General features: G+C 41.3%; 1 protein-coding gene across 4 annotated transcripts in view; it reads left to right on the forward strand.

The window, feature by feature from the left end:
• The window catches only part of BLTP3A (bridge-like lipid transfer protein family member 3A), a 243303-nt gene extending 222098 nt beyond the window's left edge, over positions 1–21205 (forward strand). For 3 of the 4 annotated variants that reach the window (XM_066608920.1, XM_066608911.1, XM_066608902.1), the window contains exon 21: positions 19272–21205. Coding sequence is in view for 2 of the 4 variants with exons in the window: in XM_066608902.1 (XP_066464999.1) it covers positions 19272–19382 (111 nt within the window). In the remaining 2 variants the exon portion in view is untranslated. The remainder of the gene's footprint in view (positions 1–19271) is intronic. The other variant, XM_066608930.1, reaches the window with a different exon arrangement.
• The last annotated feature ends 6432 nt before the right edge of the window (positions 21206–27637 follow it).

The following is a 27637-nucleotide window of genomic DNA, read 5'->3' on the forward strand; positions in this document are numbered from 1 at the left end:
ATTATATTGTATAATTTTGTGTCATCTGCAAATATTGATATTTTGCTGTGCAGCCCCTCTATCAGGTCGTTGATAAATATGTTGAACAGAGTGGGGCCTAATACCGAACCCTGTGGCACCCCGCTAGCGACTGTGGTCCAATCAGAGTACGAACCATTTATTACCACCCTCTGCTTTCTATCATTGAGCCAATTTTTTACCCACTTACACACGTTTTCGCCCAGTCTGAGCTGCCTCATTTTGTATATTAGCCTATTATGTGGCACGGTGTCAAAGGCTAGGGCATCGGTCTGATTAAGCTCTTGGATTTGAGCTTCATATTTTTCAGCTTCCTCATTCAAGCTCATCTGTAGCTGGGACACCAGTCTCTCATACAGTGCTTCCTGGTTTTCCTTGTGACCCAGTCTGTCTTTCAAGATCTCTGCTTGCTTCTCTGCCAGACTACAAGCAGCCTTTTCTATTTCCAGCTTTTCCTTAGGCTGACTTATCTGGAACTCCAATTCATAATTTTTCTGTGCCAATTGCGTTTTCAACTCGCAACTTGATTCTGCAAACCTGTAGTGTGATTACGTGCATCTGTAGAAGCTCTTTCTAACTTGCAACACGTCATCTCCAACTCTTGGGTTTTCATTTGCCATTTTATTATGGTCCTGTTCATACTGCACAGATTGTGCCTCCAGACATACTCTGCAATCAGCCTAATCTCTGGCTACATCTCTGAGGTCTTGTATCACTTCATGGGCTGTTGAACGATGTCTCTCATACTTCTTTTTCTCACTGTGCATCATACCTTTTATTAGCAGTTTGCAATGCTTTCCCTAGAGACTTTATATAAGCTTGCATTGGTGCAAATCTCTCCTGGATTTTAAATAAGTGTTCTCTTGCTGTCTCACCCTGGACCTCAGGATCCGCCCTGACAACTTCACTTGTTTCACTAGCAGCAGCCTTTTTCTTCTTTGCCACTTTAGTACTACGTGTCTTCTCAGACAGCTCTAGTTTGCTTTCAATACTCCTCTCTATCACTAGAGCCATCATTGTGCTAACTCCAACATGGGCGTTGGCTGCACTCCTTACAGCTACCTGTTCACACCCTGACTTTATTTGGGAAACATATCTACACATACTAGGCACAAAATACATTCCACCATCCCCCACACATGACTCTTCAGGGTTAATGGACTTTTCTTGCACCATCCGGTAGGCAACACAGTTCTCAGACAAATCTTCCTTAAATGTTCGTGCGGTATCATTGTGCACAGGAAACCTATCATGTAAGACATTATGCACCATACAGTTTTTGAACTTTTTTGCACCCAATGCAGACACTGCAGTTTTCTCAGTACTCTCCTGCAAGAAAAACATTTGGTCATGCAAAAATTTCCACACATCATCATCTGCATTACAGTCTCTGGACAAATCTTTACCTATTGTGCAGCTTTTGCTGAGCCACCCTGAACATAAGACGTTCTATTAGTCTTACCACCACCCTATGGAGTTTTCTCCGAACATTTGACACAGTCCTTCTACAAACACCCCCAGCACGGCTCTTGTTGGTTGCCTTCTGCACCATCCGCCATCTTGACTGCACAGTCCATAAATCAACAAACAAGTTCACAAACTTGCCTCGCAGACGTCCTCTGCCTGGTCCTCTGTTGTTACCACAGCAACCGCAGACTTCGGCCTCCTGGCCCTTTAAACGGAGCTTTGGCCTCCTGGCCCTTTAAACCGCATCCTGCACACCGCTCCCTGCAGACATCCACGTGTTGCTCCTGCAGCTTTATGCGCCACTCCAGATCATGCCAGCGCATCCTCCACCATATGTAAGCAAGTTGGGGTCACTCGCCTTGGGATCGCTGACCTCTCTTATATGAAAATGGCGCACCACACATGTAGAAACTCCACAGATATGGATTTCTTTATCTGACTCCTGCTAGCCTTTATTTGTCATCACCACAATCACAAATCACAGTTCATATGCACTCCACCTTGGGTGTGAGTCCAGGGTTGCAGTCCCTGTCGGACTCTGTCTGGCCTTTGCTAGGCCACCAGCCTGCAGCATCTCCGCTCTGCTGCACTGGTCCTCTCTCCAACTGCTTCTGGCAGGAACTGGCCCTTTTCTAGTTGCTGCTCCACCCATTTGTGTTAACCCTCGCACCAGAAGTCCTGTCTGCAGCGCTCTACAGGCCCTTTTGTGTACTGCACTACTACAGTACACACTGAGTCACAACCAACATGGGTATGGCTGGCACAAAAGGCCTACATTGGAGGACAAATAACCAGGATAGCAGCACGTAAGAAAAGAGGGAAAACACAAACTCAAAATACGTTGGAGAGGCGCCTTACCCTACTTCAAACTGCCAATCAGCAGAGACCCAGTATTGCACTAACTAAAGAAATCAGGGATATAAAAGTCAATATTAAATCTTCTTTATGGCTCGCTAGCAGAAAAGGTTTTGAACTGGACTCATGCCACATGTTTTAGACTAGCAAACCTGACAAACTGTTAGTGGCGCAACTCCGTGCAAAACAACGGATTGTCTGTTTATTCAATTAGGGCAGGAAACTGAGCATGCACATCGAACCCAGACAGAATTGAGAAGGCATTTCACGAATTCTACATGTCGCTTTATAAATACAATCCCAAGAAAATCCCTTAAGCCCCCATAGATTTCCTAAAACAATTCAATTTACCTAAACTTACTATGACCTATAGTGACGAATTAAATAGACCCATCTCTAGTGAACAAATTGAAGACCTTATTAAGAAACTAATACAAGAAAATCCCCAGGCCCAGAAGGGTTCACGGCCCCCTATTATAAAAAAATTCGCAACGACCCATATCCCCCACCTCACAAGTTTTTATAATGAGATCCTAGCAGGGAAGCATCCACCGAGGTAATTTCTTTAAGTGCATATAACGGTCATACCAAAACCAGATACAGACCACACTTCTCTAAAAAAACTATCGACCAATATCGCTGCTTAACCTCGATTATACTAACAAGTATACTCGCCAAACGCCTGAACCCTCTTCTTCCCCATTTGATCCACAAAGATCAGCTAGGCTTTATACCTACCAGACAAGCTCCAGAGAACATAAGAAAGGTCTTAAATTTGATCCATATAGCCCAGAGCCAGAAAACCCTGATGCTAGCTCTGGCACTAGACATAGAAAAGGCATTCGATAGCCTATCATGGGATTATTTATTTACAGTCCTTGGTAGACTGGCAATTAACAGATCTTATTTGCTAGCCCTTAGATCACTATACTCTATATACTAAAAAATTACCTGATCGTTGGGCACATTCTATAAATGGAATTACCCCTCCCTGTTTAACAAGCTCAAAAGCGAACTAAAAATTAGGACCAACACACACTCTCCTGGATAGGGCACATAAATTCCATTAAAATGAGCACGATCCCATGATTACTTTATCTGTTCCATTGTCTCCCTATACTGATTCCCACACATGAACTTAAAGATATGCAAAAAGCAATTTTCTTGATTTATTTGGAACAATTAAAGACCCCCCCCATAAAACCGAAGATCATGTATTATCATAGAAGAGTAGGGGGACTCTCAGTTCCAAATATACAAAAATATTATGCTGCGGCTCAGTTGTCACAGGTTCCCCCCATGTTTGCTGGCCTGGGAGCTCCCCTCTGGGTGGATCTGGAGGCCTCCCTGGTATCCCTTTAAACTTGGGGCTATGTTCTGGAATAAAGAGTAAAAGCTAGGAGACTTGCAAAACAAGTCCCCCCCTAACTTATAATATCTACTTGATATGGAGGAAAAAATATATTTAAACATCAGTTGATGTCGGCCCTCCCTCCGTTGCTTCCCATTATACCCAACCAGGATTTTCCACCAAGCACTCCGGGAGAGAGGCTCATATGGTGGAGAAACAGTGGTATAACGTTATTGCACAAGTTTTTATCGCTAAATAGGCCATTTTCCCCACAACAAATCTCTGAGAAATATATGGTTCCTGCGCATCTATGGATAGAAGTAAATCAGATATGCAGTTTCATACGCTCTAGACTATCCGGACCCCTCATCTCAGGGAGTAGAAATATCACAGCGGCACTCCTTTGTGCACTCACCAACGTGGTGGGAGGTAATGAAAAATGCGCAAAGCTCACATAGGAGAGCCAGACCCTTTTTGGCTCTACCAAACGTTATCCACAGTAATCAAAAGAAATTAGCATCGTCGGGAGTGTTTATTCTTATAAAAGTCCATCCTCAGATGCTTCTTAATTAATCCATCTCCAGTAAAAAAGACACAACGTTTCGGCCCACCTAGTGGCCTTTTTCAAGTCAATGCTACATGTCAGACTGTGCAATCAATATAACATAAACCTCCACCAATCAAAAAACACATAATCAATAAAATACACCCATATACATCTGTTAAAAATTATTACCTCACCGCTGCAGGTGCTGCCCCATAGCCACTCGTGTCTGTCATGGCGTCCAGCTCCATATTCAACACTCTCCAGGCACCCTGGGTCATCATTATGCGACGCGCTGTTCCTCTGCGTCACTGAATCATAAACTCCTTATTGCCGGCGGAGCACACAGCAGTGCGCATGCGCCGGAGCTCTGAAGTCTCGCGAGACTTCGGATGCGATGCCGATACTGTTTCCCCGCATAAGAGGAGAGCCGCTCATCAGCTAGAGAGGACGCCGTGGTCATAGCAACCTCAGTGCTTCAGTAAAACCAACCAGGTCTACAGGGGCATAGAGTTTGTTCAAACAACATTTACCATAAGGGCAGTCTCCAAATTCCCTCTGTCCCCAAATGAACTATACATCCACAGAGTGTTTATACATAAATGTTTTTTATTATTCCCAATATTAGAACCAATTTGCATTAAAGATTATTATTAAATCTAAATCACAGTGTGAAATATAATGCATATATCTGGTCCTGTCAATCAGACACGGCCTTAAAGCAACATATGTCACATGACAATATAATCATCTATGAATCTCGAAGCTGGATGATGCAGAGACTGGGTTTCCGGGTACAGCAGCTACAGCAGTGTTGGATCTAAAAAAAAGAGAAAAAGAAAATTAAAATAAATCCATTACAACCAATGGAATAAAACAGATCAGGATCACATTCAGATAAGAGGTAAAGGTCATATTCTAAATTCAACCTATTCAGATGTAACGCATCTAGCTCATAAATCCAGCAGGCTTCCTTATATTTTAAGCGTTTCTCTCTGTCACCTCCTCTATTATTAGGTGGTTCACAATCGATTATTTGAAATCTCAATTGGCTGATTGCGTGATGATGTTCAATTAAATGTTTCGCTACCGGGACATCTGTTTTTTTCAGTGCGAATTGTGCTCTTGTGCTTCGATATTCTTGTTTTGCACTCTTTAGTGGTTTCGCCAACATATATTAAACCGCATGGGCATATGATGACATAAATAACATATGCTGAGTTGCACGAAAACCTATGTTTAATGGGGTAACGTTTCCCTGTTCTGGGATGTGTAAAAGAGTTGCCTTTGATTAAATTATGGCAGCTAGAGCAACTCAAGCATGGAAAACCTCCCAATTTTACAGGAGCTAACACTGTCTGGGTGGAGGACCGAGTTTGGGTGTGTGAGGTATGTACCAATCTGTCTTTGAGGTTGGGACCATGTCTATAGGCCATGAGTGGGAAAGATTGAAACTCGGGAACTTCCGGGTGACAGTGACCCAAAATGAGCCAATATTTTCTCATAATGCCAGAAATGCGTCCACTCATCGGACCAAAGGTGGTAATGTATGGTATACGGACTTGTGCAGAGGAGAGAAGAAGGGAGGGAATTTGACGATACTGTGAAACGGGAAGAAGAGGTAGGGGGGTCAGGAAGTAGAACACATAGTACTATAAAGCTAATCCTATGTGTCAGGAGTGCGCCAGGTGTATTAAAATAATATGCCAATTGGCTAATAATGAGTCACGACTCACCTGGTGCTCAGTGGAATACCCCTGGATGGGAGAACCCCAGTGGCACCTGCTGTCCGGGTTGGCGTATAGAAGGATCTTTAATCCACAATCCGTCGGAGCGGAGAGACGCAGGAGGACTTAAGCATTTAAGTAAAGAGCTTGAAGAAACATGGTTTAGTGAATAGAAAAAAATCTTCCGTGCTCGTGTGGGTATAATTGTAATATTCAGTCTCTTCAGTTATCCTTGTAGATCACAATCTTTTTATAAGAAACAATGAGCAACGCGTTTCGGCTAAAAAAGCTTTTTTCAAGCTCAGGATACATACATAAAAACAACACAGATATATATAACTTACATACTCCGTGATCATGCTGCTAGAGGATGCCATGAGTGGTTCTCTGACATCACAGAGGGAGGGGAATAGTCACGTATTAATACCGGAAATTATATTTTAAAAAAACCCGCATTACAATCACAGATTAAACATCAAAAAGAATTTCCGACTGCACAGTGTGTTAAGACCTTTCAACGACTACCACGATTCCAACTACCGCAAATTAAAAGTGACCCCATTGGAATATATACCTTCTAAATCCACCATCAGCCTACGGCGAAAGGAGATGTTTTGGATATATAGACTGAACACCTTGGTACCTATTGGGTTAAATGAAATTTTAGAAAAAATTAAAATGTGTTTTTTAATATAATTTCCAGTATTAATACGTGACTATTTAAATCAGTTTAACTACATGTTAATATTATCATGGCTCTATTAATTTCTATATAGAAGTATTGATATAACATGCAATATGAACATACAGTATTGTGATGCATTTATCTTTCATTCGTATACGGCTATTTATTAGCATCAAGCGATGTTTTTAAGATCATTCATTTGTAATAGTCTGTGAATGATGCTGGATAAAGATGTTTTTATTTAAATTTGATAGACTAATGGGGTTATATATTTACTAATCTCCCATGCACGATAGATTGTGGACACTCTGTCTTCCTAGACAAAGTATAATAAAGTTTGTTTAAAATTTGGAATGCTACGTGCATTCTATGTGACATATGACCACGTGACACCTCCCACAGCGGGATTCCCCTCCCTCTGTGATGTCAGAGAACCACTCATGGCGTCCTCTAGCAGCATTATCACGGAGTATGTAAGTTATATATATCTGTGTTGTTTTTATGTATGTATCCTGAGCTTAATAAAGCTAATCCTGTTTGCACCAGAACACCAACTTTAACAGCAATGTTTGTAAGTTTGTTCATTTGTTTGTCATAATGTTCATCCGATTGAACATATAAGAATCCCCTGCGAGGGGTAATAGGTAGCACAACAGTTTGTTATAAAAATAAATTTGCAAAATCATTATTAAAATCCCTTTGAAACTAAAAATAACAGTATTGACCACAAGCGGGAAAACTTTAAAAACATCCTAATTACCTAATGTGAGCAGTTCATACCCTTGAAAAATGAAAGAACAACAAGTAGAAGGAAACCAATGTGGCTCGTCAAGACTGTAAGGGGGGAACAATGAGTGAAAAAAACAAAGCGTTTAAATTATTACAACAAGAAGGCAGTCAAGAAGCGATAAAAGCATACAGGAAAAAAAAAACAAAGTATGTATGGATAAGATTAAAACTACCAAGGAGGAGGCAGAAAGACTGATTGCCAAAGAGCGCAAAAATAACCCTAAACTAATTTTCAGTATATAAACTGTAATAGGATTTGCACTGAAAGCACTGACCCTTTAATAAACAATGCAGGAGAAATCATAGAAGATGATGGGGAAAGGCAAATCTATTAACCCCTTAAAGGGGTTGTCTCGCGGCAAACATCAAAATTTTACATTAGCCCATTCCCCCTGTCACCCCCCTGGCAAAAAAGTAGCAATTTAAAGCGGTTTTTAAACCGCTTGCTACTCACCGATCTGACGAAATATGAAGTTTTAAAAATCTTCTCCCTAAGATGGCCACCGGTCCTTTCCCAGGGATGCACTGCGGTTTTCTCCCATGGTGCACTGCGGGTCTTCTCCCATGGTGCACCATGGGCTCTGTGCGGTCCATTGCCGATTCCAGCCTCCTGATTGGCTGGAATCGGCACACGTGACGGGGCGGAGCTATGATGACGACGCGGTGACCAGCTCTCCGACACGAGCGGCCCCATTCACCAGGCAGAAGCACGGACTGCGCAAGCGTGTCTAAAAACGCCAGAAGGCATCAGAATTAGACGGAGCCATGGAGACGGGGACGCTAGCAACGGAGCAGGTAAGTGAATAACTTCTGTATGGCTCATATTTAATGCATGATGTACATTACAAAGTGCATTAATATGGCCATACAGAAGTGTATAACCCCACTTGCTGCCGCGAGACAATTCCCTTTAAGGACATGGCCTGTTTTAGGCTTTTTCAAAAGACATAACTTTTTTATTTTTCGGTCGACGAGGCTGTATAAGGGCTTGTTTTTTATGTCGTGAACTGTTGGTTTTATGACTATACTGTAAAACTTTTATTAATTTTTTTAGGATAGCAGGCAGAGAAAACACATCAATTCTGCCATAGATTTTTTTTTTTTTTACAGCGTTGATCATGCAGCATGAATGACACAATACATTTTTTTTTGTGGGTCAGAACAATTACAACTATACCAAAATTCTTATATTGTTTTGTTTAGGTTTTCCACTTTTCCGCCATAAAAAAACTATTTTTGAAAAACAATTTTTTTCTAAATGGTTGCATTTAACCCCTTAATGACGCGGCCTTTTTTCTTTTTCCATTTTCGTTTTTTCCTCCCCCCTTTAAAAAAATCGTAACTCCTTTATTTATCCATCAACGTCACTATATGAGGGCTTGTTTTTTGCGGGACGAGTTGTATTTTTTAAATGGTGCTATTTAAAGTACCATATAATGTACTGAAAAAGTTTAAAAAAATTTTAAGTGGAGTAAAATGAAAAAAAACCCCGACATTTCGACATTTTTTAGTGCGTCTTGTTTCTACGGCGCACAAACCGCAACAATAACAACATGATAACTTTATTCTGTGGGTCGGTACGATTACTACGATACCAAACTTGTATAGTTTATTTTTTACTATACTCCTCTTTTTTTTTTTTTTTAAAAGACATTAAATTTTTTTCAATTATGTTCTGCCGTCATTTTTTGCGCGCGATAACTTTTTTATTTTTCCGTCGACGTAGTTGAGCAAGGTCTCATTTTTTGCGTAATGTCCTGTAGTTTCTTATAGTACCAATTTGGAATACATACGACTTTTTGATGCGGTTTTTCTGGAAGACAGGGTAACTAAAAAAGTGCATTCCTGGCGTTCTTTTTTTTTTTTTTTTCTCGGACTACGTTCACCATGCGGGAAAAATAATGTGCTACTTTGATAGTTCGGACTTTTACGGACGCGGCGATACCAAATACATATTTTTAATTTATTATTTAGATTTTTTAATAATAGATATGGCAAAAGGAGGGTGATTTAAACTTTTACAACTTTTTTTTTTTTCAATTAAAAAAAACTTTATTGATTTTTTTTTTTTTACTTTACTTTGAAGTCCCCCTCGGGGACTTTAAGATGCGATGCTTTGATTGCTCCTGCAGTATGACGTAATGCTACAGCATTACGTCATACTGCTTTTTGACAGGCAGTCTATCAAGCCACCCCACGGGGATGGCTTCATAGGCAGTCTGTTACGGCAGCCCTGGGGCCTTTCATTAGGCCCCCGGCTGCCATGACACCCGCACGGCTCCCCCGATCTCACCGGGATTTAAATGCCGTTGTCAGAATTGACAGCGGCATTTAAATGGTTAATAACCGGCTATTGCCCGCGGGTGTCAGCTGTTATAAACAGCTGACGCCCGCACTGTATGAAGAGAGGTAGCCACACAACCTTTCTTCATACATGCCCCGTGGCTCCATGACGTACCGGTACGTCATTGGTCGTTAAGGGGTTAAAGTCCTATAACTTTTTTATTTTTCCATGGACGGAGCTCTGTGAGTGCTTATTTTTTGTGAGATGAGCTGTAGTTTTTATTGGTACCATTTTGGGGTACATACGGCCTTTTTTATAAATTTTTATTGCGTTTTTTTGGGGTGGTCCCAGCTTGTCCATAAGGCTTCTATTCTAACCCTGGGTCTGAGAACGGAGGATTCATATCACATACTGGGATAGATTGCAACTGCTGTGGATGTAGAACCACTGTGTCAACCTACTGGGTAGGTAATGATCCAATCCAGCACGGCTGACAGCTGACCCCAGAGTGGGAGGTAAGATACCAGATGTACAATCCCTGTATAAAGATGGAAACTAGGGAATGTATTTTGCCCTGAGGTGGTAACCAGAAGAGGGACACCCCTGCCTTTAAGTGGGGCTGGCGTCCTGATGAGGATAACCTCGTGGTCTTCCTCTAGGAGCTGACTTATCCTGGCGGGACAGAACACCTATATGTCTAAAGACAGAACAATACCGGGGAGTAAGCTGACAAGGATAAACAGAGAAGCAGACTCACAGGAATAACAGGCAGCAGAATACCTGAACAGAGAACATGAGCACATAGCAAGTTAACAAGGTAACTGCCGAAGCAGCAGCTAAACATGAAGTAATGGGAACGAATCTCGCAACAACGCTACAGTACTGTCTGAAATGCCCAGGGTAGCTATATAGGGTGGTGATTAGAAAAGGTGCATCAGCTGAGCAGGAGGCCCAAAATCTATTAGTCCTAAGAGTGCTGGAAGAGAATAAATATAGGTTCAGTGAACAGGAAGAGCAGGGCGACGCCCACGTCAGACACAGAAGCAGAGGATTGTGTCTGAACAGTGCACCTAACAGTACCGCCCCCTTCCCTTCCTGCCGATTCTTCGCATAAAATCCTGAATCTGACATTGGATATTGATGTTCTCAGATGGCTCTCATGACCTCTCCTCTGGCCCATAACCCTTCCAATACACTAGGGAAAAGGTTTTGTTTCTAACGTTCTTAACATCAATAATGTTTTTCACCTTGAAGATGTTCTCCGAACTGACCTGAGTGGCATCTGCTCTAGGATTCTTGGAAGACCTATTGAGCACAAGTGATTTGAGATGAGAGACATGGAAGGAGTTGGGGATAGTCTGGTAGGCAGTTGCAGCCTGTTACAAAGAGAATTCATTCTCTCTAAAACTTCAAACTGACCCAAAAATCGTGGGGAGAGCTTATAAGATGGAATTTTCAGCCTGATATGTTTGGAGGAAAACCACACTTTATTCCATGGGACAAACTGCGGAAAGGACCGCCGCCTGCAATCTGCAAACCTCTTCATGGAAGCGACTGACCTCTCCAGATTCACTTTGGTCTCCTGCCAAATCTTAGCAAAGCTCTGCTGAAGAAGCTGCTGCTGGAACCTCAGAAGAAGTGGAGACTGGCAGGGGGACTCTGGGTTGATGCCCTTATACTATGAAGAAAGGAGAATTTTTTTGTGGAGTCTCTGACATGGACAGGACACCTTTTTCTTGGCCTCAGGCACAAACCATTTCCCCAGCAGGATATCCTTAACCCAAACAAGAGCTATGGTTACCAATTTGGCAGGTTCAATGATAAATTGCAGAACCTCTTCAGTGTCATTACAGTCAAATGCTCTTGACGGGGGTTAAGCCGCCGTGCGGTCTGAAGATACGTCCCATTTTTATGGTCGGTGTGAATTATAATGGGATGAGAAGCTCCCTCCAGCAGATGCCACCAAAATTACAGAGCCATCTTGATAGCCAGTAGCTCATGATCCCCTGTAGAGTAATTCCACTCTGCCGTAGAAAATGACTTTGAGAAAAAAGCGCATGTCAAACTCTTGCCAGATGCACCTTTTTGTAATAGGACTCTCCCTGCACCTGAGGATGAACCCTTTTGCCAGGTTCTCCTTAACGTATTTGGCCATGGACTGGGTCTCAGGTAGAGAAAGAAGGACATACTCTACCTTGAGGAGTCACAGTACCAGGCACAAGCTCAGTAGTAGGGACGATGCAGTGTCAGACATTCAGCCTCTTTCTTGTCAAAGATGTCTGCAAACCGATGATAAGGTTCCAGTAAACCATGGAGGTTGGATAGTAAAGTGACCTGGGGAACAGGATGCACAAGACGCAAGCACTTGATATAGCAGGTGGTACCGCAACTTAATATCTCGCCCGTACTCCAGTCCAAGGTGGGGTTATGTAATTGGAGCCACGGCAAACCTGGAAGAAGTGAACTGGTCGCCCCTGGCAGCACCAGCAGGGTAATCCTTTCAGAATGACGAGCACCAATTCTCTTGCATAACCTCCCAAGATTTTTCTTGGAACCACAAGTCAATCCTCGTGGCCAGAAAAATCAGGGCGTCCAGAGAGGTAGGGACCTCACGACCCGCCAACTTGTCTTTGATGCGCCCTGCTAGTCCCTCCGAAAATGCTGCTACCACAGCTTCGTTGTTCCAACCCAGCTCTGAGGCCAAAGTTCGGGAACTGAATAGCATATTGGCCCAGAGTGAGGTTATTTTGAGGGAGACATAACAGTGTGGGCGCAGCTGAAGATGAACGACCTGGCTTGTCAAACACCCTCTGAAAGGACTCTTATGAACAGACCGAGGTTATTAACCAGTGGATCATTGCGCTCCCAGAGGGGATTGATCCACGCCAAGCCTGGCCTGTAAGGTGAGACACTATGAATGCGATTTTTGATGTGATCTGAGGGGAAAAAATGTGGCAAAAGCTCAAAGTGCAAGGAACATTGATTTAACAAAACAGCAACATATTCTGGGGTCTGCCATTATAAAGAGGCGATGCCATCAGACGAGGACCGAAGCCAGAAACGGAGGCTACCAGTGGGGGTGGTGCAGCAGTTGCCGCAACAGCGGAGGACTGCGGTACCACTATGGCGGAGGAAATATTACTAAGACGGGTACTCACATTTTGAAGATGTGCCAGGATTTGCTCTTGCCTTTCACATTGCTCTTGCCTTTCCACATCATCTCCTGGAATAATTCAGGAAAACCTCCATGGTTGAAGTCAGCGGTATCCATGGCTATAGTGCACTGTAACAGCTGTGGATGTGGAACCACTGTGTCAACCTACCGGGTAGGTGATGATCCATCCAGCACAGCTGACAGCCAACCTAATCGAGGGAGGTAAGATACCAGATGTACAAACCCTGTATAAAGATGGAAAGATGCTGGCCAAGTGCTTTTATCTAAATGTGCTGATTATTTGCCTGTGTTTAATCAGTCTGTAGCTTCCACTTGTTTATCATACATTTGCATAGGCATGGGATAAATGAAAAATAAACTATCACCGAGGGAATCACTAAAATATAACTTTTATTAGATAAAAATAAAAAATGTATCTAAGGCGTGAACTTTTATTCCTGTTAAACTCCCGCTGGAGAAGTTGGCATTCTATAAGTAGGTAAGTCCATACATCTACTATGTATCAATGCCCAAATTGCGATGCACTGGGGTATGGTTCCACAACCACCGTGACCTGGTATATATAGTTTGTACGTAACCAGGAATCAACACTGTGGTTGTATACAGCTCCACATATATCAATCACTGCTAGGGCTATCTGTGCCCAATATACGTAGCAGCGGTTTTATGTTTTTATTTTTACGTTGGAGCTGACAAAGAAGTATAGCACTATAAAGTACAGGGCAGTAATAGAGCACACTTGAAACGTGATCCCCGTCTGGTAAGGTGTTGGTATTAGAGCATATACTGTATATCAGTGCCCAACATGTGTGGCATCGATATGGTATATCCACTGATATAGTGGGCTATACCCTGATGTGGTATGCAGCTCCAATTAACACGGTCACTTGTTATACCTTTATAGTGACTAACGTGACTGATAACAGTTTACGTGTTATATGTTGTGTATTGGAGCTAGCACATAGACTTCACCGCTGAATGGTCTAGAGTACAGGGTTAAATGGTGTATAGGTATACTGCAGCACCAAAACTACATCTAGTTCAACCCCATGACCATTACAAATGAGTGCAGCGGAAAGTCTTAAACCAGGGTCAATAACAAATATGACCCTCTCATGTGGATTTTACACTGCTATATGCAGCCGATAAAACAGCTGATAACTGCTTCAATTCCGATAGATGCCGCTATTTGTGACATTTTATGGTCACTAGCAGCAAAAAGCAGTTGAACTGAAGAGAGTTCAATATGATGTACACCGAATTCTCTATGTCAGTAACTGCAGCGCCTAGATAGCTAGATGAAAGCTGATGAGGACATCTGTAGCATGTCTGACACATCAACAGGGCTATCTTAGCTAGCTGACACCATCAACGCGTTTCAGCGGTCATTGGTGCAGTGACCGCATCATCAGGATGGTGAGTGTGTAATCTAGAACCGAACAGCCTGACCGGCTGTATCAGATGTCCTCATCAGCTTTCATCTGGCTATCTAGGCGCTGATGGTGACAGTGACTATAGCAATTACTGACATAGAGTGACCGTGTTAATTGGAGCTGCATACCACATCAGGGTATAGCCCACTATATCAGTGGATATACCATATCGATGCCACACATGTTGGGCACTGATATACAGTATATGCTCTAATACCAACACCTTACCAGACGGGGATCACGTTTCAAGTGTGCTCTATTACTGCCCTGTACTTTATAGTGCTATACTTCTTTGTCAGCTCCAACGTAAAAATAAAAACATAAAACCGCTGCTACGTATATTGGGCACAGATAGCCCTAGCAGTGATTGATATATGTGGAGCTGTATACAACCACAGTGTTGATTCCTGGTTACGTACAAACTATATATACCAGGTCACGGTGGTTGTGGAACCATACCCCTGTGCATCGCAATTTGGGCATTGATACATAGTAGATGTATGGACTTACCTACTTATAGAATGCCAACTTCTCCAGTGGGAGTTTAACAGGAATAAAAGTTCACGCCTTAGATACATTTTTTATTTTTATCTAATAAAAGTTATATATTAGTGATTCTCTCGGTGATAGTTCATTTTGTTTCAAAGGGTTTCCTTTCTGTCACGGTGACAAATAAATGAAAAATATACTGAAAAATTTATTTTGCTGTACCTGTGTTTGACCACATGGGGATTGTCATCAGGCTTTTTGTCTATTACCCACTACCCTCTTAAAGGGCGAGTGCTTAAGGGGCTTTTGCATGAGAAATCGTATGAAGCATAAACACGACAGGTGAATATATAACTTTGTTGTTTTTAAAGTAAGCCACTTGTATGCCCTATATATGCGCACAATGTAGATATCTGGAGGCATTACTACAATGGTATTATTCAAGATGCACATCACCCAATTTTTTTTCTGAGCTCCTATTCTGCTGGAATGATCTCATAGAATGGTAGAGTTGGAAGGGACCTCCAGGGTCATCTGGTTCAACCCCCTCCTTAGTGCAGGGTTCACTAAATCATCCCAGACAGATATTTGTCCAGCCTTTGTATGAACACTTTCATTAAAGGAGAACTCACCAACTGCTATTGTAACCTGTTCCACTCATTGATTACCCTTACTGTCAGAGTTTTTTTCTAATATTTAATTTAATTTAATCTCCTCGCTTTCAGTTTCATCCCATTGTTTCTGGTCTTTCCTTGTGCGAATGAGAATAGGGCTAATCCCTCTGCACTGTGACAGCCCTTCAAATATTTGTAAACAGCTATTAAGTCTCCTCTCAGCCTTCTTTTTTGCAAGCTTAACATTCCCAGATCCTTTAACCGTTCCTCATAGGACATGATTTGCAGACCGTTCAGCATCTTTAAACCTCTTCTCTGAACTTGCTCCAGTTTGTCTGTCTTTTTTAAAGTGGGGTGCCCAGAACTGGACACAGTATTCCAGATGAGGTCTGACTAAGGAAGAGTAGAGGGGGATAATTACCTCACGTGATCTAAACTCTATGCTTCTCTTAATGCATCCCAGAATTGTGCTTTCCTTTTTGGCTGCTGCATCACATTGTTGATTCATGTTTAGTCTATACCCAAATCTATTTCACATGTGCATTACTCCCATCCTGTATGTCCTTTCTTCTTGCCCAGATGTAAGACTTTGCATTTCTCCTTGTTAAATACCATTCTGTTAGTCACCACCCACTGTGCAAGCTTTTCTAGATGTTTTGGAATACTCTCTCTCTCTCCCCTAGTGTTAGCTGCCCCTCCTAGCTTTGTGTCGTCGGCAAATCTGATCAGTTTCCCATCAATTCCCTCCTCCAGATCATTTATAAAAAATGTTGAACACTGGGCATAGGACAGAACCTTGTGGTAGCCCACTTGATACATTCTTCTATTTGGATGTGCAGCCATTTATGACCACTCTTTGAGTATGATCACTCAGCCAGTTGTGAATCTACCTAACAGCTAATTTGTCAATCCCATATTTGGTCATTTTTTTCAAAAAGTATGGTATGAGATACTTTCTCAAATGCTTTACTAAAGTCAAGATATACTGTATACACTGCATTTCCCTGGTCAACCCAGTTGGTGATTCTGTCAGAGAAGTAAATTAGATTCGTCTGGCATGACTTATTTGTTACAAACCCATGCTGGCTCTGGTTAATTACTCCTTTTTTATCCAAGTACTTGCATACATGGTGTTTAATAATTTGTTCAAAGATCTTTCCCGCTATAGAAGCCAGGCTCACAGGCTGTAGTTTCCTCAATCCACCTTCTTCCTTTTTTTGAAGACAGGGACAACATTTGCCCTTTTCCAATCTTCTGGAACGTCTCCAGTTCTCCAGGAATCTTAACCCCTTAGTGACGGAGCTTTATTGCTTTTTTCCATTTGTGTTTTTTCCTACTCCCTTTTAAAAAATCGTAGCTCCTTTTTTTATCCATCGACGTCGCTCTATGAGGGCTTGTTTTTTGCGCGATGAGTTGTATTTTTCAATGGCACTATTTATTGTACAATATAATTTACTGATAAACTTTTAAAAAATTCTTAGCAGAGAGAAATGGGAAAAAAAACGGCATTCCACCATCTTTTGGTGCATCCTGTTTCTACGGCGCACAAACTGCAACAAAAACGACCTGATATTTTTATTCTATGGGTCAGTATGATTACTACGATACCAAACTTATATAGTTTTTTTTTTTTTTTTGCTGTAGTACTTGTGTTTTTTTTTTTAAGAATTTTTTTTTCAATTATTTTCTGCGGTCATTTTGTGTGCGCAATAACTTTTTTATTTTTTTGTCGACGTAGTTGTGCAAGGGCTCAATTTTTGCGGAATGTCCTGTAGTTTCCGATAGTATCAATTTGGAATACATACAACTTTTTATTGCATTCTTTCTGGAAGACAGGGTAACTAAAAAAGTGTATTTCTGGCGTTCTTTATTTTTTTTTTTCGGACGACGTTCACCGTGCAGGAAAAATAATGTGCTAGTTTGATAGGTCGGACTTTTATGGACGCGGCGATACCAAATACATATTTTTATTTTATGATTTTTTAATAATTGATATGGCAAAAGGGGGGTGATTTAAACTTTTATAACCTTGTTTTTTTTTACAATTAAAAAAACTTTATTGATCTTTTTTCTTACTTTACTTTGAAGTCCCCCTGGAGGACTTTAACATGCAATGCTTTGATCGCTCCTGCAGTATGACGTAATGCTAGAACATTACGTCATACTGCTTTTTTACAGGCAGTATATCAAGCCACCCTGTGTGGATGGCTTGATAGGCAGTCTGCTAAGGCAGCCCTGGGGCCATTCATTAGGCCACCGGCTGCCATGACACCTGCACGGCTTCCCCGATCCCACCGGTGTCAGAATTAACAGCGGCATTTAAAGGGTTTGGAATATCAAGTTGTCAGCAAGAGCGGATAAGAATTTGTTGGATCCATTACTTTTACCTGAGAGAGATTCCCAACAAATGTCTGGATAGTTAAAATCTCCCATAATCACTATGTCATGCTTTTTGGAGAGCTTGGCCATCTGATGTAGAAAGAGTTCATCCATATCTTCTGCTTGTCCAGGCGGCCTATAGTAAATCCCCACAATGGTGTCCTTTCTATTGTTCTCTTTTTGTATTCTTACCGAAGCAGTTTCTACAGAACTGCCATGCTCTGAAGCTTGAATTTCTGTGGAGATGAATGTTTTCCTAATATACAAAGCAATACCCCCTCCATTTTTTTTAGGTATGTTTCTTATAAATATGTTTTCCCTTCAAGCCTTGTATTCGAATTGTTTATCATTACACCAAGTTTCCGTGATGCCTAGGACTTCATATTTCTCTTCCTATGTTAGGAGCTCCAATTCTCCTTGTTTGTTTCCCATGCTCTGTGCATTTGTGTAGAAACATTTTAGTTTGTCATTGGTGTCGCTTACTCCTCTACCTTCCTGCTGAATCTTTTGCCTTTGTTCTTTTTTCCACTTCTAATAGCAAAGTACTGAAATGTAGTAGCTGTATATTTTCACCTGGCTTTTCACTTCCCTTCCCGTATTGTTCTAGTTTTAAGCTCTGCTCTTAGATACCTATAAAATGAATTTCATATGTCATTCCAGAAATGTCCAATAATCCAAAATTTAGAGGCCACAGACCTTCTAATGTTCTGTGTAAGTGGGTTACAACCTCTATAGACATTGAAATGTCTTCCATTAAACGTATCACATACTAGTATTACCCCTGAGATCAAGACAACCTGAAAAATAAACTAGAATATTAGTAGATGCTTTTGTAAATACTTTCTTTATATCATTTTAAAATTCCCTTGACACATTCTCCTATCTGCCCGCACTATCATCCTACAGTATATGGTATATGGCCATACCCACTTCTAACAAAAAAGAATTAACTTTTATACAGTATGAATTCTACTATCTAGCTGTGTACCCAAATGTCATGAATGGCTTTTAGTGCTCATTTAGTGGCATGAATGTGAGAATGGCTTTTTAGTGCTCATTTCTGTGTGTTATCAGTGCTTGGAATTACCATAACCTGCAGCTACTTTACTACTATGTCCTATTGAAATACTTTCTCTGGATTTGTGCCTCTGTGTCTCATCTCAAGAATGGGGTCTCTTCTTCCCTTGTAGTGATGTCAGAATGACTGGAGCACTGTCCTAGCATTGTGCAGTTGTTAATCCATTCATTGCAGTGGTGCTGACTGAAATACCTGAACGCTTGTCGGTTGGATATCTCCACAGTACTGTTGGAAGTGAATGAAGCGTCAGCGTGCTTGTGCGACCAGTGCTCCATTCTTGATGAAACCGCCACAATCAGTAAATTATCCGCTATCCTGTGGATAGGGCATAACTTGTCATCTTTTTTTGTTTGTTTGTTTTTTTTGTTTTGTGTTCCTTACAGGACCTCCAACAAGAACTACTAGCAGCACGTGTAAAACTGGAACAGCAGCAGAAACAAGAGCAGCGTCTCTTAGAAGAAATAAGGAAATACAACCCCCAATTCCATCTTTGATTGCTGGATGTCCATTATTGCATCTTAATGCCTCTACAGCACTAGTCTAATTGCACTATAGTGTCCCAAACACTGAGCAGCAACATGTTTCTGTTAATTCTGAGAGAGAAAAGAAAGCTGTTTATGGATTAAACTTTATTGTGATGAGAAAAAAACAATTGCTACTGAATGTATTCATCTAAAGTTTGATATTTTTTGTGGGAAAAGTTCAGTATAACTTGTCATTTAATGATTTATTTGACAAGACCACCAGGCTCTTTCTGTGCTTCATCTGGACAGTTCTAATATGTGATAGCTGTCAATCACTGATAAGTGTGCCCATATGATTAGCTCAGAATGAGCAGCTCTATAACATTGTGCCTTCAGTTTGCACTGCTTTTTTATTGTGACATATTAGCTTTAACTATTTAAAGGCTATGGACACATTTGGTAGGCAGTTTTATTTTCTTTTAAATGCATGTCTTTTGAGCTGACAATCATTTTTGCAATGGGGTTTGATTAAAAGTTATGCATGTTTTGTCTTCTGCAGCTTCTACTTGCAGTTTAAGGGTGGTTTTAGATAGAACAACTATCGCTTCTGTGCTTTCACACAGGACCGATAGTCGATCAGTAAATGGAAGTGGAGCATACCAAAGACCTTCCGGCCACCCGCCCTCATTCACTGCAAACATGCAGTCGTTCAAAAAGGAACAGTTGCTTGTTCATACTGAGCGAGACATCGCTTACTAGTCATTCCATTTCACTGAGCTGAGCCGGAATGACTAGTCGTGACTGAGTAATGACTGAGCGTCTTCTCGCTGAGTACCGTCGGGTGTCATATATACAACAGTCGCCTGTAATCGTGTAAAAATACACTGAGTCTCAACAGGAGATCTCAGGAAAGCTGGACTGACTGCTTTCCCTCTGCTCTCTCTTCTGAGCATTCCTAACAACTAATTCATGTTCACAAAAAAAGTTTTTGTTATGGTCATAAATTAGTTGATAAGGGCTTAAAACCAAGCCATCAGTCCAGCTTTATGAAAGGTTTCAAAGAATAGATATTTGGACAACAGCACGCCAACAGCTTTATAGAAGGATTGCCTATTAATTTATATAATTTAAAATTAAAGCGTATTGCAAAAATGATAGTTCAAAATTCATGCATTTAAATGAAGGCTATGGACACTTTTTTGGGGGTGGGACATTTTTTTCAAACACTATTAATCTATGATTACAAGCTGCTTTAATTCAAAATGACTCGATGGTTGTTTAAGGTTCGTATTAACTATTAACTTATATATCGTATTAACTTCTATATCCAAATGTTTACACAGTGGTACGTGTATCAAACATGTGTATAAATGAATTTTACATACAATTTACCTTTAATTTTCATACAACTTAGACTGAAATTGAAGGAGTAGTATTCAGTGCAGGTTGCTGTGTATATAGTTAGTATACATCTTTCTAAAATGTGCATGTTTCCATGTATATTTAGGTAAAACATTTTTAATTAACTAAAATAACTAGGTAAAGGCAGTTTTGTTTAATCTGTATCAAAGCAACTCAAGTTTCAAATAGTTTACATATTTTAAGAATGACATTTTTTTAGCTAATTTACAATAATTGTTTTTCATCTTTTGTTGCTGTCTTTTTTGTTTTTTGATAAACTAATTGGAATTTTAAAGGAACTTAATAGTTGAAAGTATAGAAAAGCCTGACTCCTCACATGTGCCTACCACATATGCCACTTAGCAGCTATCATTCCAATAGGTGGTGCCGTGAAGGATTATTTCATTACTCATTTGCATTGAAAATTTAATAAAGTTTGAAATATGTCAATATTTTTTTTGTCTTCCCGACAGATTTCAAAATCTGCACTATATGAACTATGGTATGCAATCGAATGCTTAAATGGTGCTGATTCTGACACAGAATTCAGCACTGGGCCTAAAAATATTCACTGGTTTTAGCTACAACACCTGTTTCACGAGAACATGGCAGATAAACTGATATAATGCTGACAATTGACATCCATGTGATGAATTCCTATGTGACTTTCTGAGCATTGTGATGCTACAGAAAATAATCAAAAATATTGCATGTTTGATTCCAGCCTAAATAGAATCAAAGGGTTCTTTTGATAGCCAGTACCTCTACAACACTTGCCATGTGTTATAGCCCAAGTGTAGATGTGAACTGTATCTATTAGGCCCCACATAGCAGGTCCTCACATGGCTGGGTTGCTGCAGTGATGCGGCGACTGTTTAAAAATCATTCGGCTACTAACAGCTTACATCTTAGTAAACCTTCCTGCATCGCAGCTGCAACCCAGCTATAAAGCGACCAGTGCATAGGGCGGTACCCATGCTGTGTATAGTTCTGTCCAGCACCCACACAGCAACTGGACTAGCTGAGTACTTGAATAAACAATGCACAGGAGCCACTGATAGATAGGGTCGACCCCTTTTCATTTTTTAAGTAGGTGGTATACTTAAAATGTAGTTGGCTGCCTCAGTCCCTGCAACTCCAGGGGCAATTTATGATTTAGGACTGCTGCTAAAATGCCTCTGTTCATGGGGGAGGATGGCTTTTGTGTAGACTCAGATAAGGGTGAAGGAGAACTGTGTGATAATAGCAGCTGTACAATTCTCCCAGTGATCTAGCAGAACACTTTATTAGCACCCTACCAGATCATTAGGGAATCAATAAAGGGAGTCTAGCTCTACTGGAAATCTCTGACTTCGTACTATGAGATGCAAGGACTTGTCATGCGTGTCATGTAGTCTGAAAAATACAGTAAGAGGCAGACATTAGAATACAAGGTGAAGGAACCAAAGAAAGCTGCATTGTTTCCAAATTCTATGCAAATTTTCCTTATATAATCCGGATAACATTTTAAAAACTGTTTGATTCTATAAGATCTGAATGCTCCACAAAGTCAGAAAACAAAAAGTATCGGTATACTTTGAAATAAGAAAAATTCAACTTTTAGAATGTAATTGTCCAAAACATTTCAAAAATGTTTGGTCTTGAAAATTGCAAAAAAGTGTTCCACTTTATTCTGAAAGGTGATTGTATACTGTTGTTGCAATCAAAATTATTCCACACCGATTATATATTCGATTTATTGATAAAATTAAAAAACTTTAGGCTGTTTGCAAAAAAAATAAAAACTCAACACAGCTAATATAGTAGGCGTCATCTTAGCTGGTCAGGATTCATAGAAGAGTAGAGTTGGAAGGGACCTCCAGGTGTATCTGGTCCAACCCCCTGTTTAGTGCTGGATTTACTAAATTATCCCAGACAGATGTTTGTCCTGCCTTTGTTTGTGGAAACAAACAAGGAAGTGTGTGGCAACCTGTGGGTTGTGTCTCTTTCCTTTCAGTTTCATCCCATTGCTTCTGGTCTTTCTTTGTGCAAATAACAATAGGGTTGAACCCTTTGCAATGTGACAACCCTTCAGATATTTTTATTTTATTTTTTAAAGTGGGGTGCCCAGAACTGGACACAGTATTCCAGATGAGGTCTGACTAAGGAAGAGTAGAGGGGGATAATTACCTTTCATGATCTAGACTCTATGCTACTCTTAATACATCCCAGAATTGTGTTTCACTTTTTGGCTGCTGCATCACATTGTTGACTCATGTTAAAGGGGTTGTCCCACGCCGAAACGTTTTTTTTTTTTTTTTTCAATAGCCCCCCCGTTCGGCGCGAGACAAACCCGATGCAGGGATAAAAAAAAAAAACAGGTAGTACTTACCGAATCCCCGCGCTCCGGTGACTTCTTACTTACCTTGCGAAGATGGCCGCCGGGATCTTCACCCTCGGTGGACCGCAGGGCTTCTGTGCGGTCCATTGCCGATTCCAGCCTCCTGATTGGCTGGAATCGGCACACGTGACGGGGCGGAGCTACAAGGAGCAGCTCTCCAGCATGAGCGCCCCATTCAACACAGAGAAGACCGGACTGCGCAAGCGCGTCTAATCGGGAGATTAGACGCTGAAAATTAGACGGCACCATGGAGACGAGGACGCTAGCAACGGAGCAGGTAAGTGAATAACTTCTGTATGGCTCATAATTAATGCACAATGTACATTACAAAGTGCATTAATATGGCCATACAGAAGTGTATACCCCCACTTGCTTTCGCGGGACAACCCCTTTAAGTCTATGATCGATTAGTATACCCAAGTCTTTTTCACATGTGCTGCTGCTTAGCACATTCTGTATGTGCTTTCTTCATTTTTCTTGCCCAGATGTAGAACTTTGCATTTCTCCTTGTTAAATGACATTCTGTTAGTCAATAACCACTATGCAAAGCTTTTCTAGATCTTTTTTGAATACTCTCTCTTTCCTAGTATTAGCTATCCCTCCTAGCTTTGTGTCTTCTGCAAATTTGATGAGTTTCTTATCAATTCCCTCCTGCAGATCATTTATAAAAATGTGGAACAACACTGGGCCTAGGACAGAGCATTATGGTGCCCCACATTCTTCCATTTGGATGTGCATCCATTTATGTATGTACTGCTGCAATGAAGACAAAGGTCTCTGATTTTTGAAGATTCCGCTGCACCACTCACAGCTCGGGTGCAGGCTCAAGAGTCCAACTGCTGCACAGCAAAAAAAAAAAAGAGGTCTTAGAAAATCACCTGTAACAATGCAATTTCAAGTTCATAGGGCTGCCAGAGGGGGTACAGGGCAAAAACCTATGCGCCTTTTTGAAATTGCTTCTTAAATAGACCTATAACCGAGACTCTTTTTCACCTCTCCTATGTGTTGAATGGGCTCATCGTACCCCAGCCAGGTCTCTGCATCCTGGAAGACCTCCACAATTTTTTTTTCTTGGATCTTGGAGCTCAATCCTAGGATTGATCCTTTGAAGGTTGGAGAGCAGGAAGTGCGGGTATTTCCGGGTTTGTCTTTGAACATACAGCAGAGGCAACAAAAATCTGTGGAGCGAATGCTGTGCTCCATACAGCTTACTTGTAGCAATTTCAGGCACTAGGTTGGAGCCTCAGGTGCAATGGCTGCAGGTCTGGAGAGTAGTCAAGGAGTCAGCAATGGGAGGTCTCAGTTCGCAGTACAGATGGAGGAGGCAGGTAGCATTGTCAGAAGGGAAAGCATGGGAGAACGGATTATTGGTCCGCTAGACGCTGCTAAGGCATTTGATAGTGTAGAGTGGATATTTGTATGGGAGGTGATGACTAAGATGGGCTTTGGTCTCGTCTTTATGTAATGTGTGCAGATTTTGTACACCAATTTACAGGCATGTGTTAATTATAATGGCAGAGTCACTGACACGTTTCCATTACATCATAGGACCCCATTACATCATAGGACCCATATGCTCCCTTTCCCCACTGCTTTTTGCAATTACAATAGAACCCCTTGCAAGTATAATAACATAGTAACATTGTCTTCATTCAGCCTAACATACTATGTCCATCTAGTTCAGCCTGTTTCAACCTCCTTGTTGATCCAGAGGAAGGCAAAAACCCCAAGAGGCAGAAGCCAATTAGTCCTTTCAGGGGAAAAATTCATTCCTGACTCCATAATGGCAGTCAGAATAATCCCTAAATCAACCTGATAGGTAGTAACTATCTGTAAGACCAGGATCAACAACCCGCTGGTCACCTAATGCCTATATCCTGTAATATCCTTCCGCTCTGGAAAGACGTCTAGTCCCCTCTTAAACTCCTCTATGGCTTTTGCCATCACCACGTCCTCAGGCAGAAAGTTCAACAGTCTCACTGCTCTTACAGTAAAGAACCCCTTTCTGTGTTGGTGATGAAACCTGCTTTCTTCTAGACGTAGCGGATGCCCTCTCATTACCGTTGCAGTCCTGGGTATAAACAGATCATGGGAGAGATCCTTGTATTGTCCCCTCATGTATTTATACATACAGTTAGGGCCAGAAATATTTGGACAGTGACACAAGTTTTGTTATTTTAGCTGTTTACAAAAACATGTTCAGAAATACAATTATATATATAATATGGGCTGAAAGTGCACACTCCCAGCTGCAATATGAGAGTTTCCACATCCAAATCGGAGAAAGGGTTTAGGAATCATAGCTCTGTAATGCATAGCCTCCTCTTTTTCAAGGGACCAAAAGTAATTGGACAATGGACTCTAAGGGCTGCAATTAACTCAGAAGGCGTCTCCCTCGTTAACCTGTAATCAATTAAGTAGTTAAAAGGTCTGGGGTTGATTCCAGGTGTGTGGTTTTGGATTTGGAAGCTGTTGCTGTGACCAGACAACATGCGGTCAAAGGAACTCTCAATTGAGGTGAAGCAGAACATCCTGAGGCTGAAAAAAAAAAGAAAAAATCCATCAGAGAGATAGCAGACATGCTTGGAGTAGCAAAATCAACAGTCGGGTACATTCTGAGAAAAAAGGAATTCACTGGTGAGCTTGGGAACTCAAAAAGGCCTGGGCGTCCACGGAAGACAACGGTGGTGGATGATCGCCGCATACTTTCTTTGGTGAAGAAGAACCCGTTCACAACATCAACTGAAGTCCAGAACACTCTCAGGGAAGTAGGTGTATCTGTCTCTAAGTCAACAGTAAAGAGAAGACTCCATGAAAGTAAATACAAAGGGTTCACATCTAGATGCAAACCATTCATCAATTCCAAAAATAGACAGGCCAGAGTTAATTTTGCCGAAAAACACCTCAAGAAGCCAGCCCAGTTCTGGAAAAGTATTCTATGGACAGATGAGACAAAGATCAACCTGTACCAGAATGATGGGAAGAAAAAAGTTTGGAGAAGAAAGGGAACGGCACATGATCCAAGGCACACCACATCCTCTGTAAAACATGGTGGAGGCAACGTGATGGCATGGGCATGCATGGCTTTCAATGGCACTGGGTCACTTGTGTTTATTGATGACATAACAGCAGACAAGAGTAGCCGGATGAATTCTGAAGTGTACCGGGATATACTTTCAGCCCAGATTCAGCCAAATGCTGCAAAGTTGATCGGACGGCGCTTCACAGTACAGATGGACAATGACCCCAAGCATACAGCCAAAGCTACCCAGGAGTTCATGAGTGCAAAAAAGTGGAACATTCTGCAATGGCTAAGTTAATCACCAGATCTTAACCCAATTGAGCATGCATTTCACTTGCTCAAATCCAGACTTCAGACGGAAAGACCCACAAACAAGCAAGACCTGAAGGCTGCGGCTGTAAAGGCCTGGCAAAGCATTAAGAAGGAGGAAACCCAGTGTTTGGTGATGTCCATGGGTTCCAGACTTAAGGCAGTGATTGCCTCCAAAGGATTCGCAACAAAATATTGAAAAAAAATATTTTGTTTGGGTTATGTTTATTTGTCCAATTACTTTTGAGCTCCTAAAATGTGGAGTGTTTGTAAAGAAATGTGTACAATTCCTACATTTTCTATCAGATATTTTTGTTCAACCCTTTAAATTAAACGTTACAATCTGCACTTGAATTCTGTTGTAGAGGCTTCATTTCAAATCCAATGCGGTGGCATGCAGAGCCCAACTCGCGAAAATTGTGTTACTGTCCAAATATTTCTGGCCCTAACTGTAGTTATTTGGTCGCCCCTTAGCTGTCTTTTTTCCAGGGTAAATAATCCCAATTTTGATAACCTCTCTGGGTATTCCAGTCCCCTCATTCCAACTATTTATTTAGTTTCCCTTCTTTGAACCCCCTCAAGCACTGCAGCATCTTTCCTGAGCATCGGTGTCCAGAAGTGTACACAGTACTCCATGTGGGGCCTGACAAGTGCCTTATATAGGAAGAATAATGTCCCTCACGGTTATACCTCTTTTATTGCACCCCAAGACTTTATTTGTTTTTGCAACAGCTGACTGGCATTGGTTGCTCAAGTTAAATCTACAATCCCATAGTACCCCAAGGTCTTTTTCCAGATCACTTTTCTCTAACTTTACCCCATTCAGTGTATATTTGTGACATCGGTTTCTCCTGCCCATGTGCAGAACCTTACATTTATCAACAACGAACTTCATTTTCCATTTTTCTGCCCGAGACCCAGGCTTATCTAGGTCCATTTGTAGTCATACATTGTCCTCCGTTGCATTTATTTTGTGTCCTCAGCAAATATTGATATTTTACTGTGCAGCCCCTCCATCAGGTCGTTGATAAATATATTGAACAGAATGGGGCCTAACACTGAACCCTGTGGCACCCCACTAGCGACGGTTGCCCAATCAGAGTATGAACCATTTATTACCAACCTCTGCTTTAATAAGATTATATCCAGATATCGTGGGTTTTAAGAGGGGAG

The sequence above is a fragment of the Eleutherodactylus coqui genome, chromosome 1 (genome assembly GCF_035609145.1).
Source record: "Eleutherodactylus coqui strain aEleCoq1 chromosome 1, aEleCoq1.hap1, whole genome shotgun sequence".
Classification (NCBI taxonomy): Eukaryota; Metazoa; Chordata; class Amphibia; order Anura; family Eleutherodactylidae; genus Eleutherodactylus; species Eleutherodactylus coqui.